The sequence below is a fragment of the Synchiropus splendidus genome, chromosome 11 (assembly GCF_027744825.2).
Source record: "Synchiropus splendidus isolate RoL2022-P1 chromosome 11, RoL_Sspl_1.0, whole genome shotgun sequence".
Classification (NCBI taxonomy): Eukaryota; Metazoa; Chordata; class Actinopteri; order Syngnathiformes; family Callionymidae; genus Synchiropus; species Synchiropus splendidus.
In genome coordinates this window covers 19,095,722-19,113,986 of record NC_071344.1, presented here as the reverse complement: position 1 = coordinate 19,113,986, position 18,265 = coordinate 19,095,722, and the positions used below count along the sequence as shown (strand labels likewise).

Sequence of the window (18,265 nt, the reverse complement as noted above, 5' to 3'; positions counted from 1 at the left end):
CACATGCCGTGGATGTTCTGGGCTCCGGGAGAATTCTGCTCCTGGAGGAGCAGCCGTAACCCAGATTAAGTTCTGAAGCCCAGACGGGATCTCGGGATGATGATGGTGTGAGGAAAACAAATACAATTTTGATCGGGACGTCACGTGACGTCTATTCTGAATTACTTCACCGTTAAATCTTAATCCCCAAATCTCTGGATTAGAATCATTTAGTTTTAATACCTGTCAATCATTTGTAATCCAGTATCCATCATCACTGCTACACGTACACTGCCACTACTACCTTTACGAACAATAGTACTAGCACTGCAGTCGTCCAACCGTTTGCCTTCTTTTCCTCCTCCTGTTGCCAGTTTCACTTTCACTGAAGTTATCGCGCTACTCCTAATGTTACTACAGCTGGTTCTACTACTCGCACTTGCACTTGCACTTGCTCGCCCAAATGGAGGTGAAGGGTTGTTGCTCTCCAGAATCTTCAGGCAGCAGCTCAGTGACGAAGTTCTCAGCTGGTTTGAGGAGACCACTGCTGTCAGCTACCCCTTGCAGCGGGTTCTCTGATGGAGCATCCTGGACATTCCCTCGCCAGAGCGCTCTGACGATCCGCGTGGCGGCCGCTGCTCCTGCAGTTTAACAAAGATGGCAGCCACTGTGAGAGGCAGAGTCGCATGATTCACCTGGCAGAGGGGGCGGAGCTTGGTCCAGGTTACTGAGCGAGTGTGGCGCTGACTCAGCAGAACTCTGTTTCGCTTCACGTCTCTTAAGCAGCCCATGACCTTGCTACGTTTTGGCTAGCTCGACCTCCTCGTCCAGGTGTTTCTGGCGTCCTCCAGAGAAGTGCACTCGCATGTATTGAAATCAAGTCCTCAGCGAGTGTTGGGAGCAGAGGTCCTGACAGGATCCAACACACGGGTTGATGATGTGCTTCAAGAAAACAGGACAAGCCGCAATTAGAATAAAACAAAGAGAAAAGTGAGCGCAGCGCTGAGACAATGTCATCATCATAAATCTTCTGTGAAGTCATAAAACTTCATTTGGATTCACTCTAGCAGCAGGAGTGTGCTGCTTGTTTCTGGGCTGCTTTTGGAAGCTTTTCAAGAATAAAGAGCGTCTGAGTTAGTGCGGCGCCTAAACAAGAGGAAAGACTCCGATCGGCGGCGGCGGCGTGATGGATGAGACGCGCGGCGATAAATGTGAAGCAGCGCCGGCCATAATTAAAATTTATATCTTCAATTCATCAGCAAAAGAGCTTTTAGAGATGACTCCACATCCCCCTGGATGGTTTGGAATCAACGTGTGGTGTAAGAGCCGCGGCCTGGGGCGGTGGGAAGTCAGCGGCACCACTCTTTCATCTTCACGTCAGCAGTGGTGCGGTCCAACCTGGAGAGTCGAGCAGAACCGAGCCCCTTAACAGAACCAGAAACTTGTGGCTGCTGGTACCTGATGAGCAGCCAGGTGCGGCTCGACCTCACACCAGAGCCGAGACTCTTGGTGACGCTGACAAACATGCCTCTAACCTCTGGGTCTCTGGAGCCCACCGTGGCTGACGGTGGGATGCTGTAGCACCGCTGGCATCAAGAGCCACCATAGCTCAGCCCCAGCCAGTGTTTCTCTTCCAGACCATCATGAGGTTTGACAGCGTTGATGTCTCTGGTGGCTTCATCCGCGTTTGCTCTGTAATCGCTGGTGTAATCCTGGCATGTAAGGATCCTCCTCCTTCCGAGCCTGAAATCGCAGTGCTTTCACGCTGACTGATGCTTTGTCCTCCCAGAGCTCTCCTTCCTCCTCTTCTCCTGCTGCAGACGTCCAGCTGTGCCGGCAGCTGGATCAGCTGACGGGCGGCCAGGATTCAGCTTTAGTTTCGCTGTGATCTCCACTTTTGTCAGACAGATTTAGCGCTCGCGCCAACTCGAACCCTGCTGCTGCAGCGGGAGGGAGATGAGCTGGGATGTTTTCATGTGGTCCATGAAAACTGCAGGGTCCGTGGCGAGCATGTTGAGGACGAACGGGTCAGGGTGGGCTGTGAAGCCCTTCGGCTCGATGGAAACGTGCCCATCGGTGGCAGCAGGAAGCCGAGGACTTGGTGAAACCTGAGTGAGGAGGTGACTCTGATGAAGCGGATGACCGGATGGCTTGGTGGGACTTCAGCCCATGGAGATCCAGTAAACATGGGCTTGAACCAAGCGACAGGTGAACCTGGAAGTGGGCCGACCGCCTCATTCCAGACAGCTGTCACCATGTTGGCTGTGCGTTTTCCGCCTGTCGCACGTCACTCATGACAACTGGAGTCACACCGTGGTCCTGTGAGTGGTCCAGTCTGGGGCCGCGCTCCGCTCCAGCTTTGGCGGCGCAGCTCATCTGGACCGACTCCAGCCAGTCGGGACTCACTCCGGCAGGTTTACGGTCGCTGTGTTTGCAGCTTTACACGTCCTCATAAACATAAACTCTCATCGATTCAGCTGCGTGGAGTGAAACCTCATTACTGCCGTGCTGGCTCCCGAGGTCAAACATCGTCTTATTAAACACTCAGCGCTTCATATTTGGGTGTGAGTCGCGGCCCGGAGGGGAGCTTGGCGGGAGAGAAGATCGCTGCCCTTTCACATCAAACAGACTTCTCTGAGATGAAGACTCTTCTCACCTGCAGGCCTGCTCCGCGTCTCCTCGCATTACTGCCGTTCTGCTCTCCGACCAGCCAAAGTGAGCATCAAAGGCACGAGACGGTCACGAATAGTCTGAGCCTGGGAGAGAGCTGCTGGATGGATGATCTGATACAACTGTTCTCCAGAACTGGAGCAGGAGAGACAGGGATGATCAGAGAGTCGCAGGACTTCAAATGATGCCAGAAGCTCCAGAAGGCTGGCTTTCCTGCAGGATCCAGGTGAGGGAGGGGAGGAGACCAGGAAGTCCTTGAGCGGAACAATGGAGTGGAAGTCGAGAAACAGAGCAGAAGGAGCAGAAGTTCAAAGTCAACAACAGGAAACTAAAAGAGGGAAAGATATCCATGGCATCTCTGACTGAGCAGACCACATCACACTCGAGCCCCACGGCACCACTGAAGTGGCAGTGAGAAGGAGCCCCTGGAAATGAAGGCTGGCGCGCACTTGCTCCTGCCAAGCTGAAGGTCCAGTTCCAAGATGAAGTGTCCTGGAGTCCAAGAATCAAAGAGCCTCAAGCCAACCGTCTGAGGAACGTGAGAGTCAACGGGCCACAGCTGGGCTGACCCACCTGGAGGAGGGGCGCTCCTCTGCCTGGAGAACCTCATGTCATGTGACGCGTCGAAGATAGAAGCACAAGCAGAAGCCACAGCATTTCAGCGTCTGAGGGAGAGCCAGACTCCGGGGGTGGAGGGTGGCCCGCAGTCTGCGACGTGCTCTGAACTCAAAGGGTTCCTTATCAGTCGTCGAAGCAGCTGGGGTTTTGGAGTGTGGGAAGTTGCGTGATAAGTTTGCCAAACATGTCAGCGGGAGGCTGGGGGAGGGGCCTGGAGAGGCACCAGACAAACTGCAGCCAGATTGATCCACACGCTGAAATACCGCTGAGCGTGCTTAAAGTGATCCGCCCACGGGGTCAAGGATGTGTCAGCTCCAACGCTCGGTGGGAGGGGAGCCGCTTTATCTGCTGACTCCGAGTTCCCCTCCGGTGACCTCGCTGACAATTTGAATAATTTCCGACAAGCCTCTCCTGGAGAGCAGCGCCGAGACGGAGATCCAATTTCTGCGCCGCTCAGGTGGGCTTTATGTCACCTGCGACTGTCGGCTCCTTCACTCCGTCAGGTCCTTCAGCTCCAGCCTCCACCTGAGACCTCTTTGTTTCGCCGCCTCCTACCGTAACCAGCGCTCCTAGTCTCTCCAGTCGGGCCCACACCGGTTCCGGTTCGTGAATGTTATTTTGCCGTTTTCAGATGCTAATCTGGAACCAGCAGTGTGTCAGAGGCAAAGCTCTCTCTGAGACAGGCGAGCTGGTTTCTGTTGACTGTCAAGTGTCTGAGATGATGTTTGAAGTTTCATCCATCATTCTGTCTGCAGCGGCGGCTTCATCAGCGCCGGGCTGGCTCTATGAGATTATGGAAATACGAGCATGGAGACATGCTTCTTTAATGCGCCGGCTGCTGCTAATCCACTTTGAGAGGAGTTTTGGGAAAACGCTGCAGACGCTGGTGGGGAAGAGATGCTGCTGCATCTCAACGTCTGTCACATCCAGGGCACTTCTCCACCTTCTCCGTCCAAACCATGTGACCCTGTGTGGTCGTCTGTGATGTCACTGACCTGTGCAGTAGATGACTGACAGACCACCGCTGACCTCGGCTCCCTGACCATCATTACTTGCAGCACTGTGTGGACGGTTCTGACCTGGAGTGTCACAATGCTACATCATGACATCGGTCCAGAACAAAGGTGGGCAATTCAATTTCCTGAAGGGCCACATGAGCAAGTGTAAATGTTGTGAGGGGCCATCATCAAAAGAAAGACAGCGATGACTACAAAACATGACGGAAAAATATCCAAAATATACACTTAACAAGTAAGTAACAAAGACACGATGAACCTAAAAAGATTAAATGCAAGTAATAATATTAAGAAGTATAAATATGCCATGAAATCTATTGAAATATTTCAGTTTATATGCACTTAAATTGAATAAAAGTCTACATACTTATTAAATATATTTTCAGTATTCCTTCAATGTATTTTGAGGAACATGAAAAGCACACAAAAATGGCCAATAAAAAGTAGAAAATTATAGTCTTCAAACAAGAACATGCTATATTTACTGCTGAAGTGGTGGTGGTGATGAAAAGAAAAAGAACAAAAAAAGCCAGAAAGATTACAACATATTAGTTATAGTTTATACAGGCTGCATATGGCCCCTGGGCCAGGTCTGGTCCAGAAGCTGATCATGTTGGGGACTCTCAGTGGTGCTGATCCACTCCCTGCCCCTCACACCTGTCCAGGTCCAGTGGGCCTTGGTGGAGCCTCTCAGGTGCCTCAGTGAGACGCTATCAGCGCCGTCATCTCCTGCAGAAGCTGCTCCGATGTCTTGTTAAAATGCCGGCAGGACGGAGCAGCTGACGGGTCCAAACTAGTTTGCTCAGCAAGTCCCTGCGTGCTGAGATTATCCACGTGTCACAGAAGAACATTTTCCTCTTCCCCTACCCTGCCCCCCCATGGCACCGGCCCTCTCATCCATCGCCTCAGCAGATTCGGGCCCTCACTCTCTAGCTTCCTCACCTGACTGCACCACCATTACTGTAGCACTGGTGATTTACAGCCAGCTGCCGCTCACGTTCTGCTCGCCGTAGCAGTCACGTCTGTCGGCGCAAGGGGGAGTCTGCGACCTGCCCTTGTGATGTTTCACAGGTCCACAGACCCACGTGTGGTCATCGTTCAGCCACCTGGCTTGTTAGCATCTCTGAAATGAAGCGTAAATGAATGAAGCTTGTGGCCAATGTCATGTGACCAGCATCTTTAGTCTCTTGTTCCTCTCAACCCTTGAAGCTTGACACAGGAACCCGTGTTCCGCTCTCCTCAGAGGAGCGTGGGCTGGACCACCTGTCAGGACTGAAGTCACCTTACCAAAGCACAATATGGAATGAGAAGATTTAAACTCATGACAGAGCAGCACCTCACTGAGCTCAGCCCTGGACACCAGCCCTCGTGGCTCCACCTCATCTCCACTTCCATTAACCTGGACCTCAGATGGGAGAACAGCGTCAGATCATCTGGCCGAAGACGTCCCTGGCCTTTTCCCGAGGTCTTAAATATTTATGCTTGGACCAAACAGAGTGATGAATAATTCACACGACACTGCTCCACTCTGACTGGAAGCTGCTCGCCGACATGGATCCAGAGACTGAAACTGGCAGCCATGTTGTCTGCCAGTCTTCCTTCTCTGACAGAGACCGACTGGAACCTGATCTCAGCTGAAGCTTGTGTTGTGCTGGAGCACGGTGGTGTGTTTGAGCGCCCCCTGGGGCAGACTGCTGCGTATTCACTGTTGATGAAGCCAGTTTTCATCCACTTGGCATGAAAGCAGAGGTTTTTCTTTTCAGTTCTGAGTTAGTAATGAAGGATGAAGTGCTGGGCCGACAAGTCTCACTGGCACTGGGTGACTAGCGCCCCCTGGTCGCCTGAGAGACCTTGAGAAGGGCGGAGCTTCAAACAAACTTAAACCTGCCTGGTTTTAAACACTCTCTGACCACGAGGCGGGTGGTGTCATCATGCTGTGACTCGTCCCACTCACCAGGGCTGCTGGCCTGCAGACGGCGCCCCCATGTGTCGAGACTGAGAGGTGACAGTGTTGGGCTCACGCTGGGACGGGAACGTTTCCCTGCAGAAAATCATCTGGAGACGGAGAAATGCGACATTTTTATCTGCAATAAAGAAAAAGAAAGGATTTATGAGCGACTTATGCGCCGCCGCTTCCAGATTGATCACTAACAAGCGGCGAAGTGCAAAAGTGAGGAGTTGTTTGTACGTGTCGCCACGGTGACTGATTGTAACGAGTTAAAAGTGTGGAACTGCTGCGCTTCCTTAAAGTCCTCATACGTCTCTGTCAGCACGGGCTGCTAAAGTTCCTCCATTAATAAGACATTTAGCTCTGCGACGCTTCACGCTGATGGATGGCGCGCGGCGTCATGCTAATGCTGCTGCGTCCAGGCAGATGTTTCTGGAGGGTTCTGCACGGAGCTTGGCTCCGAGCAGCGTGGGAGTCCATCTCCACTGCTGCTGCTGAGTCACCGGCCTGGTCCTCCTCGCTCCTCTCCACCTCCAGAACTTTGGTTGCACTAACTTTCCTTTTGAAAAAAAACATTCCAGTTTGGGAAATGTTAGTGTTTCTGGTTCACCTCAGATCCAGCTACTTAAGGAATCACGCGTGACTCCAGGTGTCCCTCTGCGGAGAGGAGCCGCCGTGCGCCGGGAGGTTTGTTGACGGTGACCCTCATTGGCCACGTTTGATAACGACTGGGCCAAGTCTTTCATCGTTTGGGCTCACGGAGCTCCAGAGCCGCGGAGCGGAGCATCAAAGCCGGCTGCATCCACCCTGCACTTCCTCTGACACCAGTTTCACTAATCGACATTTTATCTTCAAAGGCTTTTATTTTGAAGGGCCGAGAGGCAGAATTATTTACTCCCATTTGTACGCTGCTGTTTGAACATGTCTCCCTTTGAATGTTCCCTCTAATTAGCTGGTCTCTTTGGCTTCGTTATGAGGCGGCGGCTTTAATGTTCCAGTTAATTTGACAGCTGAGCGAGTCAGCGCGGAGATTAGCAGCTAGCTAGCTACTGTCTGGACCGTCTCCTGAAGAGAAGAGAACCTCTGCCAGCAGACATCCAGACCAACGCCTCACTCTCCTCTGGTGCTAGCTGTTAGCCACCAGCTTCTCTGGACTCGTGCAGCTCACAACTCGAGGTCACATGGGCCTAGTGGCTACAGATGGAGTGAAGACACAGCAGGACTGAAGAGCTCCTCCTTGTGTCTCCAGAGCAGAGACCCATGGATGCTCTTGTGAGACGAGCTCATGATGGAGCAACACTGCTGACATATCTACAAACCATCTCGCAGCTCTCGCAGGGAGACGGATGCTTTCAGTCGTGGATATAAAAGCACAAACAGAACAGTGTTGTCTACGTGACGTGCTATGAGATCAGAGGTACCATCACCTGCTGACTCCAAAGAGTGAAGGCCACTGGCCTTGTTGAGTCTGAGGCTCCTCAGCTGAGAGTGGCTTTTCTGAAGGGTTCCCTTAAGGGACCTTTACAGCTCTTCCTCTTACTGTGCGTGTGTTTGTGCGTGTGTTTGTGTGTGTGTGTGTGTGGGCCATACTTGTGACTACCATGTCTTGACAAGCCACTTTCTTGTGAGGACATTTTGGCCTGTCCTCACAAGGTTTATAAAAGTAGTTTATTATAACTGGGTTTCAGTTTGGTTCAGAGTCCTGGTTCTGGTGAGCCATGTGTTTTGGATGGTTAGGTTTAAGGGGAGAGGCTGGGGAAAACATAAGAACGTAGACTGTATGCATGTGTGTGTGCAGGTGTTTGAACATCTCAGCAACATGTCTCTGATGCTGCCCCTCCAACTTCCCTGCGATTTGGAGAAATAACAAGTGGAGCGTGAGGCACTTTGTTTAATTCATCTGAAGGTCAGTCTGGTTTTATTCACCATCATGAATAATTGAAACAAGAAAAGCCGACACATCAGAAGTGCATATTTTCTTCTTCTCAAACACACTTTCCTGCTGTGGGAGATGGACAGACATTACAGAGGAGGATTGTGTGCGCTCTCCTTCAGCCAGACAAGCCACTGTGCCTCTCACACCAGTGAGTCTGAAGTGAACTGGAGTATGTTAGCGTCTCCAAGTTAGTGACCCCACCAGTCCTCAACCTGCACAACGCTCACTTTCACTTTTCAAAGATCAGGGTCTGCTCCCATTTCGACCGTGCCATATAGTGTCGGAGAGGCGAGCACTGCAGGGAACAGTGGTGTTTTTGAGTCGTACCTGCAGTGCAACTATGTTTCCTAGCAGCTAGCAGGCGCTAGCGCCTCCTTGCTTGGGACTGGTGGCTGTATTGACCCTGCTGACAGAGAGGACCACAGGCTGGTGATGGACAGCGGTCAGGTCCAGTGATGGTATCTTGCTCGCTGCAGTTTGTCTCCACTGACAGAGACGATCCTCGACGGTCCCTGGAACCTGTCGACTGAGCTATTTTAAGCCACACAAATGAGACAGAGATGCATTTCTTCTCCATCAAACATGTTTGTCGTCTGAAGATTGAATCTGCGCTTTAATTGGCTGTGATACGCGGCCGCTCCTCGTCTCCATCGCGGCTCCTTCACGCCGTCTACCTCACCTTAATTGATTCCAGCGATGATCTAATCTGGGAGCCGGGTATTGATGTCTTCAGTTCCCAACCGCCGCCGCGTCTCTTTTGTCTGCGCTAATGACGGGCGTCTTGATTTATGCTTCTGACTCTGGCTGTTTCTGACAGGAGCAGAGCCATGACGGCGGCCGGATGCTGGACAGCGCCGCTCCTGCTGCTGGGCCTCGCCGCCATCGCCGTCGACAGCGAGGGACAGGGGCGGCCGCCCCATCGAGTCTTCTTCAGGTTCCGCCACGAGGTATCGATGAGTTTGTTTCTTGGCCTAATGAGGTTTTCTCTCAATTAATGAGCCTATTTTTTTGTCTGAGTCGTGTGACTGATGAGGCCCGCATCCTGTCTGAGTCACAGTCAAATGGATGGCAGTAATAATGAAGTGGATTCCGAAAAGTAAGGAGTGGATGTGCGGGTCGTCTGAGGTGTGGCGTCCCTGACAGGCGGATGTTTACTTGTGTTCCCCGGAAGCTTCCGGAGTCAGGCGAGGCTGCTGGTGCCGCCGCTCCGGCTCTGAAGCTCCAATCTTGTTACCTCCGTCACGCTCAACTTTGAAGTCTGCAGCTGTGGAGAAAGAGGATGAGGAGAGCGTGAAGCCGCCGGCACTGCTGCGACGGGAGAGACTCTTGATGACGTTTGTTTGAGCTGCAGCAGCAGCAACGTTTCCGGTCAGAGGTTCACACCCTGACCAGGGTTAGGTCTTGTGTGGAACTGAGTGTGGTCTGATAGAGTGAGGAAAATCACTTCAGCTCTTGTGTCACCCTGTGATGGAGGACCAGATCAGTCACTCAAACATCAACACGTTCTTCACTGTCCAAACATCTCAGATCTGGATGGTGACAGAAAACCTGACACAGACAAGAGATGAATGGGGTGAATCCACACCGTCTGAACAAGCCCAACTTCAGACAGTGAAGTGTCTGTCCAGCACCTCCTGGTCCAACACTGTCTCTCCTCTCCACGTGTCCAAACTTCTCCACATGCCCCTTTGATATAATGGCTTGTAACCTCCCTAGTCTCTACCAATGAAACCTGAGCATCTTCTCTGTGTCAGAGCCACTCTGAACCAAACATTGCTGTTGATCTTCTCTCTCACTCTCGCTGCCTCACTTCCGTCCCAGATCACCCCTGACAGTCGTCTCCACCACACAGTCTGGCGGTGACAGTCATAGTCCAAACGTTCACTTCCTCCTCTACTGTCTCATCCACTTCAAGCCGCTTCTCAGGAGCTACTCCTGGAGTCACTTCTCACTGAGGTGACTGGACTTTACCGTCTCATATCATGTCTGCTCACATCACGTCTCACCCCTGGTTCAGACGTGTTTACTTCCTCACTGCAGCCTCTGAGACCTGGATCGGACCTGGATCTGCTGCTCACTCCTTCCCAGAAGCAGAACTCTCCCTCTGTCTGCTCTGTAACTCACGTGTCTGGAACCAAATCAGAGAGGGAAAGTGTGCCGGCGGTGGAGAGGAGGGATGTGTTTCGCCAAAGTGTCGGCTTTGATTTCTGACAAGATGAAACGAGGAAACGGGGATATTTGGGTCAGACGTTCCGACTCCCCCCTGATCTGACTTTTCTGAGAGAGTGAAGGCCTCTGTGTCCACCCCCGGCTCATGGAGAGGAGCAGGCAGGGACACAGTTGTTCAACGTCATTCACTGATTCCTCCTTTCTCACCACTGTTACTTTATTAACTAGAGCAGCGTTTTTCAACCGGTGTGGTGTGCCTTGGGAAAATGATCCAATTTCACATCATTTGTCTGGAGATAGAGGTTGCAGATATAATGACATTAAATCATGACAATTAGAAGGTGTTGAGCAAACAAGGTGAGCAGATCACATGGATTCACTGAGATTCTTTCTCTCCACTGTACTGTAGAGCTACAGTGTGTTGATGCGCTGATCTGTCCGTCAGTCAAAGCAGCGCTGCTGTGGTGCACGGCGCTCCTCTTCCCACACACTCACAGCCAAGAAGCCGCTCACATGCACAACTTCCAGCTGTTTTTAAACCTGATGCGCCTCTAACTTGACCACACACTTTCACCACAGAACCATGGAGGGAGGGATCCTTGTCGGACTCGCAACGCCAAAGACTGTCTGCACCGCAGAGCTAACAGAGCTAACAGCTAACTCACGTCAAAACTTCAAAACTCATTTCAAAACTTTGTTGATACTCATGGACTGTCAAAGTTTGCTTTGTGGTTTAAAAGTTGGCGGAAAACTAAATGCACAACAAAATAAATGCGCTCCAAAATGTGAAGATAGAAAGAATCATAGTTCAGGCAAAGAATGCTAAGGATTTGTCTGGAAACTCAAAACTACAATAAAATAATGCAAAAGAGGAGTGATAGATAGAGATGTGTTAGGATTTTTTCAATGAACCAAGGGTGCTGTGGCTAGAAAAAGGTTGAAAGACACTGTACTAGACTGATGTGCTGCCTTGTGTGGGCGTAACGGATGGTCTCGTCGGCTGCAGCCCAATGACAACGGTCACCCGCGTCCATCACAAGGAAGCCATGAGAGTGGATTTACACTCCATCATGAACCGTCTAGGGAAGAGTTTTACTGGCCTGCGGCTGAAAACTGTTGGGATTTACAGTCCTCAGATGGAAGCAGTGGACCGGAGCTCAGCATTGGGTCAAGGGTCTTTGCGTCGTCGGGAGATTCAGTACTTTAACAGGCACGAACATCACCAACATGCTCTCGTCCAGCTGGAGTCAAACACGTCGGACTATGACTGCGGCAGAGCACGAATGAGCCTTGTGGAGTGCTCTGCTGCAGAGCGCCCTCTGCTGGACGGATGGAAGACTGGACGGGTCAATGTGAGGATCCCAGATAATGACATGAATATTCCCACACGTAAGAATGAGGGGAAACTGTGATAATTGCTTCCAAAAATGGTCTTGTAATGGCTGCTGGAGGTGAACTGGAGCTGCAGTGTGGAATTTCCTCCTCCTGCTTCTCAGCTGGCCACATTCAGCCTCCAACTCCTGTCCATCATCCTGATGAGCTGTCGGCTCTCAAATGGCAGCTCGCCTGAGGCCCGGCGAGCAAGTGAGCGGGCGAGCGGGCGGGCGAGAGAGTCTCAGCGCAGCGGGCGAGTGGCTCTGAAGCCAATCTACTAGAACAATAACAAATAATATAACAATAATAAGATGTCCACGCCGCACTAACCTGCCGCAGACTGATCTCCTCTGTTCACCACCTTGTTGCTCGCCTCGGCCGTTTACTGATAAATCGTCGGCCCTTCCGCCGCAGCTGGCGGCAAGTGGGAATGGACAAGGACGAATCCGAACCTGAAGAAATAAAAATCAGTCAGAGGAGAGGACAGGATCTGCTTTCACAGCCACCGAGCAGAGGTGGGGCGGAGGGGTCTGCTTCCTCCAGAAGTTCAAATCCGACTCCAAGTCAGGACAGATGGAGTCGGAGGGAGAGAAAAAGACGGAGCGATCCTCTAGCGGTTGTCCTGGGAAGGCCTCCTGAAACGGCTCCAAGTTGATCAAGGCTTGCTTGCCTTGACTGCTGCCCGTGTGCGACACGAGGGGTTGTCGGTGCTGATGGCCTGACGCCGGCTGGGATCCAGTCCAGACACATGGTTGGGCCGGAGCGGTGCGGCGGGTCTGCAGCTCATTGATGGATGATAGCAGAGTGAAGCGTGGCAGCAGGCCGCTTTGTTTACCAGCTCACGCGTGGGCTCCTGTCGAAACTCTTCCTGCGCTGGTGTCGCTCTCCGCTCACACCTCGCAGGCGAGTGAAGGACCGAGCCACAAAGTGGATGTGACGGGGATCAGCCGGCGCTCCCCCTGATGGTGGGTTTAACCAGCTGGGTGCCTGCTCGGCTCCCGGAGTCTCCTGCCGTGGTGCCGGGGGAAATTAACCACCACAAACAAATGAAGTGTGAACACTGTCTGTCACATGCAAATGAGCCTCGGCTGATGACAGCGCCAACTGTGGCGGCAGATGAACGCTTCTGAACGAGGAGCCACAGGCGAGTCCGGCCCAAAGAGGGTTCTGGACAAATCCACGCCAGACTGCGGGGGTGGGTTTCAGTACGGCAATACAAGGCTCGCATTTAAAGGGACCTTCTCTGCTGCTCCAGAGTCAGCAGGTGAGGCCTGCTGTTCTTCATGTCCATCATTCAAGAGTCATGTTGATGATGTCATCAGGACTGAGCGGATCATGGGATGGATGAGACACCACAGTGTACAAACACCTCCACCACTGCACTGATGGACTTGATGGAGCCACTTCTTTGCTGTGGTTGTGTTTGTTCCTGACACAAACTCATTTTGGAGGCCTCAACCTTGACCTTGGTGTGCTCCACAACTAGACTGAGAAACAACATCTGATCTGAGGGAGGAGGGAGCATCTTCACAGAAGCTCCTCATATCAGCATCTCAGTCGGGAGTCAGTGTGAGGAGGACAGAGTCGGATGTCAGGTGGCCTTCAACAACCATGTCAACCTTCAGGATGGGAGATTCCACAACTTGGAAGATGTCCCTCAGTCTGCTTCAGGGACATCTTCCAGGCCGATGATCTTCAATGCAACGTGACTCACTAAGAACTGGCTGATGATCAGAGAGCGACTTCATGTCCTGGAAAATAAAACCAAGTCTACTCCTGATCTGCTCCTGGTGTTCTCATGTGAAGGTCCACAGAAAGTCATGATCCACTTGGTGGTAACCCCAGTCCCGGAGCTTGTAGGAGACCATGAGCTTTCAGCGGTGGACTGTTGCATGAAGTGACTGTTTTGTTCGGGGAAACTGGACGTGAATCTTGTGATGTCACCATGCATGGTTACTCTCTTCGTGGTGATGTCAGAGCTGTGGACTTCCAGAACATTTCAAGTCCAGTGGAGCAGCCTTAGCATTGTCGAAACAAACCTCCTGAGCTCGCCGGAGGAGTCGTGGGAGGGACTGATCCTTTTAAGAGCGACACAGTCGGAGCTAATCCGCTCATGCTCGCCTGAAAATAGAAGCCATCAGCTGGGATGTAAACCTCTCACTGCTGGTGCTGCCTTCTGTTCTTCATGCCGCCCGAACATGATGACCTCCCTCTGGGACTGTGCACCGCATAACTGCAGCTTGTGCTGTGGTTCTCCTGGAGGTCAGAGCAGTGATACAGTCCTTTTCAGGGTGTCTGGATCCAAACAGTACAAAGAACTGAGGGTTTGGAAGCGAGTCCAGTCCAGCTGTAGCAGCGCCACAGCCTCAGCTGAGAGTGCGCCATGTTGACCCGTGACCTGGGTCTGAGGTGTTCCACGGAGGACCTACGCCTAACCCCCCTGCTGTTAAGCAGCCACTGAGCCTTAGATCCGGGTGCAGGAGGGCGGCCTGAGCTCTGTCAGCTCCTCCGTTGCTCCACACGACCTCCACACTTAGAATTCCAGCCCTGTGTGAATGTTAGAAAGTAAACATGGAGATCCTTGTGATTTTGCCAGTCTGCTATTTTCCGCCGGCTGCTTGTGAGGGACTTGTTGCATTATGCATCTGTTCATATCGCCCCTGCGCTCGCTGCAACTGGAAACACAACATGAATGATGTTTTATGCAGATGTGACTGTAGACGAATTAAATATTTATGCTGCTTCGCATTCATGGATGTTGGCAGCTGAGAATCGTCCTGATAACGCTCCCACCTCGCGGCTCCTCAGCAGGTGAACACCTTCAGATAAAGAAGCCAACGGACGGAGACGCATCTTAAATCCTGAAGGTGGTGTTTGTTCCTGAGCAGCAGGAGACAGGAGACTCTGCTGTTCTGATCCAGCAGGTGGGCTGAGCTGGTCCAGAACCGAGCTGCCGTCTCTCACACCGGGGAAGTGGATCGCGTCATCCTCACTGAGAGATCTGACCGTCAAACAAGCCTGTGTTTCAAACCTTTGTCGGACTCACAGTCTGATGCGAAGTGAGTTGGGCTGAGGCACTGAGACAACCCCGGCACTGTCAGGGTGACTAGAACCAGGTTCCTCTGGGAGACCATGTGTCTTCTGGCTGTGGAGAGAGAGTTAGCTTGTTAGCACGTCCAAGCATGGTGACCAGGCTAAAGGAGGAGATGTCTGATGATCATGTTAGTGAAGCTTCATCCAAAACTTTTGGGTTGAAGACTCTAGTGCTCCACGTCTCATGTGCCTGACACTTGACTCCCCAGAGTGCGAGTCGGTGTCTTGGCACGTGGAAGGAAGCAACGTTGCCCATGGTGTCATTCCATCCTCACTTATCTGCTGCGTCACATAAAAGCATCACCACGTTTAACTGAGGAGATGATTCTCCCAGGAACGCCACTCGCTCCGAGCGTGTTGTGAGATTGATATTAAAGAGAGATTAAAGAGAATTGGATATTAAATCTGTTTGATATGAAGCTGGAGCTCAGACAAGCAGTGTGATCGCTCTTTACAACACTTTCTTCTCCTTTGTTGTCTGCAGGACGGGATCCCATCCAGCTTCAGCATGAAGGGTGAGTCAGCATTTTTCTCTTTCTGGCTACGATGATGATGATGACATCACAGAGATGAATCCCCCAGCAGTCACATGACCCCACAGCCGACTGTCTGAGGTTCCCAGGAATGTTTTTGTCCGTTATTTCCTGAAGCTACTGAGATGTTCTTTCTAAACTAAAGAACACTTGGGATTTCTCTGGGTCAATTTTGTGGATTGGTTCTGACTCGTCTGAGAGGTTTGGCTGCCCAGCTGTTCGGGGCAGCAAGAGAAGGAAGAGGCTTTGCTGAGGTGAGGCACGAGCAGCTCCGCTCCGCTCTGCCCTCGTCTCCTGCTCTGAAACAGAGACCGGATGGTCAGGGGGAGCGACCCCTGTCAGGTGCGGGGCCACAGTTCAGAGTGCGAGAGCCGTCACCCGCCTGACTTTGCCAACATCTGTCCCCAAACTCTTAAAAGATGCAGCAGACTTTGAGTTCAGCTTTAAAAACAACACCGACGCTGCAGATTTGTTTGTTGTCGCATCTTAAATCCACATCAACCACACAGATGGCCGTAAAACGCTCGGCGGGCGAGGAGCGGTGAATTTACGCCGCGCTCTAATTACCCGCCGCAGCGGCCTGCAGACGAGGAGGAGCGACCAGAGTGGCTCTATATTAACTCCATAAAGCAGCAAATTGGATCTGCAGGAAGTGGCTGGCACGCACCAGCGTTTATGAGAATAAAGCTCCACTCTAACGCCCGCTAATTCAGCCACCATCGCTCCGTCACTGGACCAGGACTCTGGCTGGTTCTGCATGGCAGCGGGAGAGTCGATGCAGCTGAAGGTCACCTGTGCCGGCGCTTGTGAGGCTTCTGCGAGCGCCATTCCAAAGTGAGTCCACATGATGATGTTCGGTCTGCAGATTATTGACTCCCTCTCTGACTCTCGCCACTCCCACTAAATGTAAGAAGGAAAATAGATCTTGTTCATAAGCCACACTGGTCTATAAGGCGCAGGTGCAGTGGTGCTGTCTGTGCTGCAGAAAGGTCAGTGGTGCACTTGGCTTAAAAATGCTTTTCAAAACTAGTTTTGAACACAGGGTCCAGCATCGAGACTGACTTATGAAATAAACTCAGTGTTCTGAAGTTGAATCATGAACTCCTCACATCTTTTATTCACATTAAAGCTCTTAAAATCCGCTGTTTTCGCCCACGGACCCCATGTTCCGAACAGCTTGTCGTCTCCAGTCCCCCAGGAGATCGTCTATATTGCCGGAGCTGTGGACACGCAAGCGAAAACAGTGGATTTTTAGCATTTTAAAGGAAAATAAAAAGCCTTCATCGATTTCATCGTGTATTAGCTACGCCATTGTATAAGCTGCAGGCTTCAGACCGCGAGAAAAAAGTAGCAGCGTTTAGTTAGCATGCTAACCAGTGTTCAATACGCGGGTGCAGTCAGACGTGAGCCCAGCAACAGTTGGCATGTTAGCATGTCTAGCCCGCCAGGCTGCCGTGGGCTTCCTTGCCTTCTGCTCAGAGCAACAGCGTGCCTCAGCAGGTCGTGACGTGAAGATCCGCATTACTCCTAACAACATCCACGGACCAGTCAGCCGTTTTCCTTGGTGTCGACCTGCTGCGGATGTCGCCGTGGTTGACAAAGTCCTGTCGCACGTCCTGTGAAGTGGAGCGCGCCGGCATCGCTTCATGGTCCTGTCTTCATCCGTCGACTGTCACCTCTGGAACGTTTGCTCATTGCCAGGCAGTCGGGGTCCCGTCGACCCGCATGCCGGCCTGCCGCATCAGAACCGCTAAGCTAAGTGGACCAGTCCTCATCTTTCATGAGCGTCGGGAAGGTCGTAGCGGTAATTGTGGCGGGGGCATTAGCATAAAGGTCCGCCCCGCCTGTCTGCGTGATTCACTGTATTGTGGCGCGTTCGTCACCCGAGATCTTACTTTGGCTGCTTTTCAGCAAACTCATTTTCAAGCCCCGATAACAAGTGGAGCGAAGAGCAGGACATAAATAATTCAGGGATGGCACCGGAAGATTCTTATTATCGCCCGATGGAGGTCAGCGCTGAGATTTACACCCGCGATTCACCGTCTGAGCACATAGTGCTCCAGCACCAGAGACAGTTGATGGAAGAGCTCGACAAGCTTCCCAGAGCCAGGGCCTTTGTTGGCTACAAAAATGAGCTGCTGTGAAGGAACTGCAGTCGCAGAGCTGTGTGACCTGGAGGTGAAAGCTTGAGCCTATGAAGTCCCAAATATGTGGAGGAGTTGGTGTCCCCACGAGTCCTCACGCAGTCTCTCGCTGGAGATGAAGGGAGGACTAACAAGTCAACCCTCAAACACCTCTGTGGTTGCAAAAAAAACGTTTCCTGGAAAATCATCCGTCGAAGAGAGAAGAGCAAAAACACCCACCGCAGAAAAGTCACCAGCTGAAGGAGAGAGAAGCGAAGAGAGAAAAAGTCAAAACAAAGCTGCCATCAAAGAAGACACTTGGCGGAGGAGGACCAACCATTGATGGCTGGCTTCACAAAGAAAACGGCGTGATGAGAGAAAACACCAGGTTAAAAAAAATGCGCCCAGAAAAGAGTTGCACGGAGACTGGAGAAGAAGACTGGTGGACAGTTTATCAGAGCAGAAACGTGTTTCAGAAGTGGGTCCTCCCCCACCCCCGTGGTCTTTTGGGGTGCTCTCTGGACACTGAAGTGAGGAAAGTTGTGTCCAGAGCGGTGGGATCATTTCCTGTCATCAACACCTGTGAAGCGTCACAGTTGACTCGGACAGCTTGGTTTTTCTACACGACAACAAAAATGACTGTCACCTGTGGCGTGTACGTGAAACACCATCCCTTCATTTGAAGTGAAATGATTGGAGGGTGGTGTGTCTATCAAACTCACCCGTGACTTCTGGACACAGAGCCCCCCGCTGGCCGGGGTGGGTACTGAACGAATGGGGGAGAAGTTGGAGTCTCAGCTTCTCAG

General features: G+C 51.9%; 1 protein-coding gene across 2 annotated transcripts in view; it reads left to right on the top strand.

Moving 5' to 3' along the window:
- fstl5 (follistatin-like 5) overlaps window positions 1–18,265 on the top strand; it is a 60,219-nt gene that overhangs the window by 636 nt on the left and 41,318 nt on the right. For both annotated transcript variants that reach the window (XM_053878616.1, XM_053878614.1), the window contains exons 2-3: window positions 8,985–9,114; window positions 15,288–15,318. In XM_053878616.1, coding sequence (XP_053734591.1) covers window positions 8,985–9,114; window positions 15,288–15,318 — 161 coding nt within the window. The remainder of the gene's footprint in view (window positions 1–8,984; window positions 9,115–15,287; window positions 15,319–18,265) is intronic.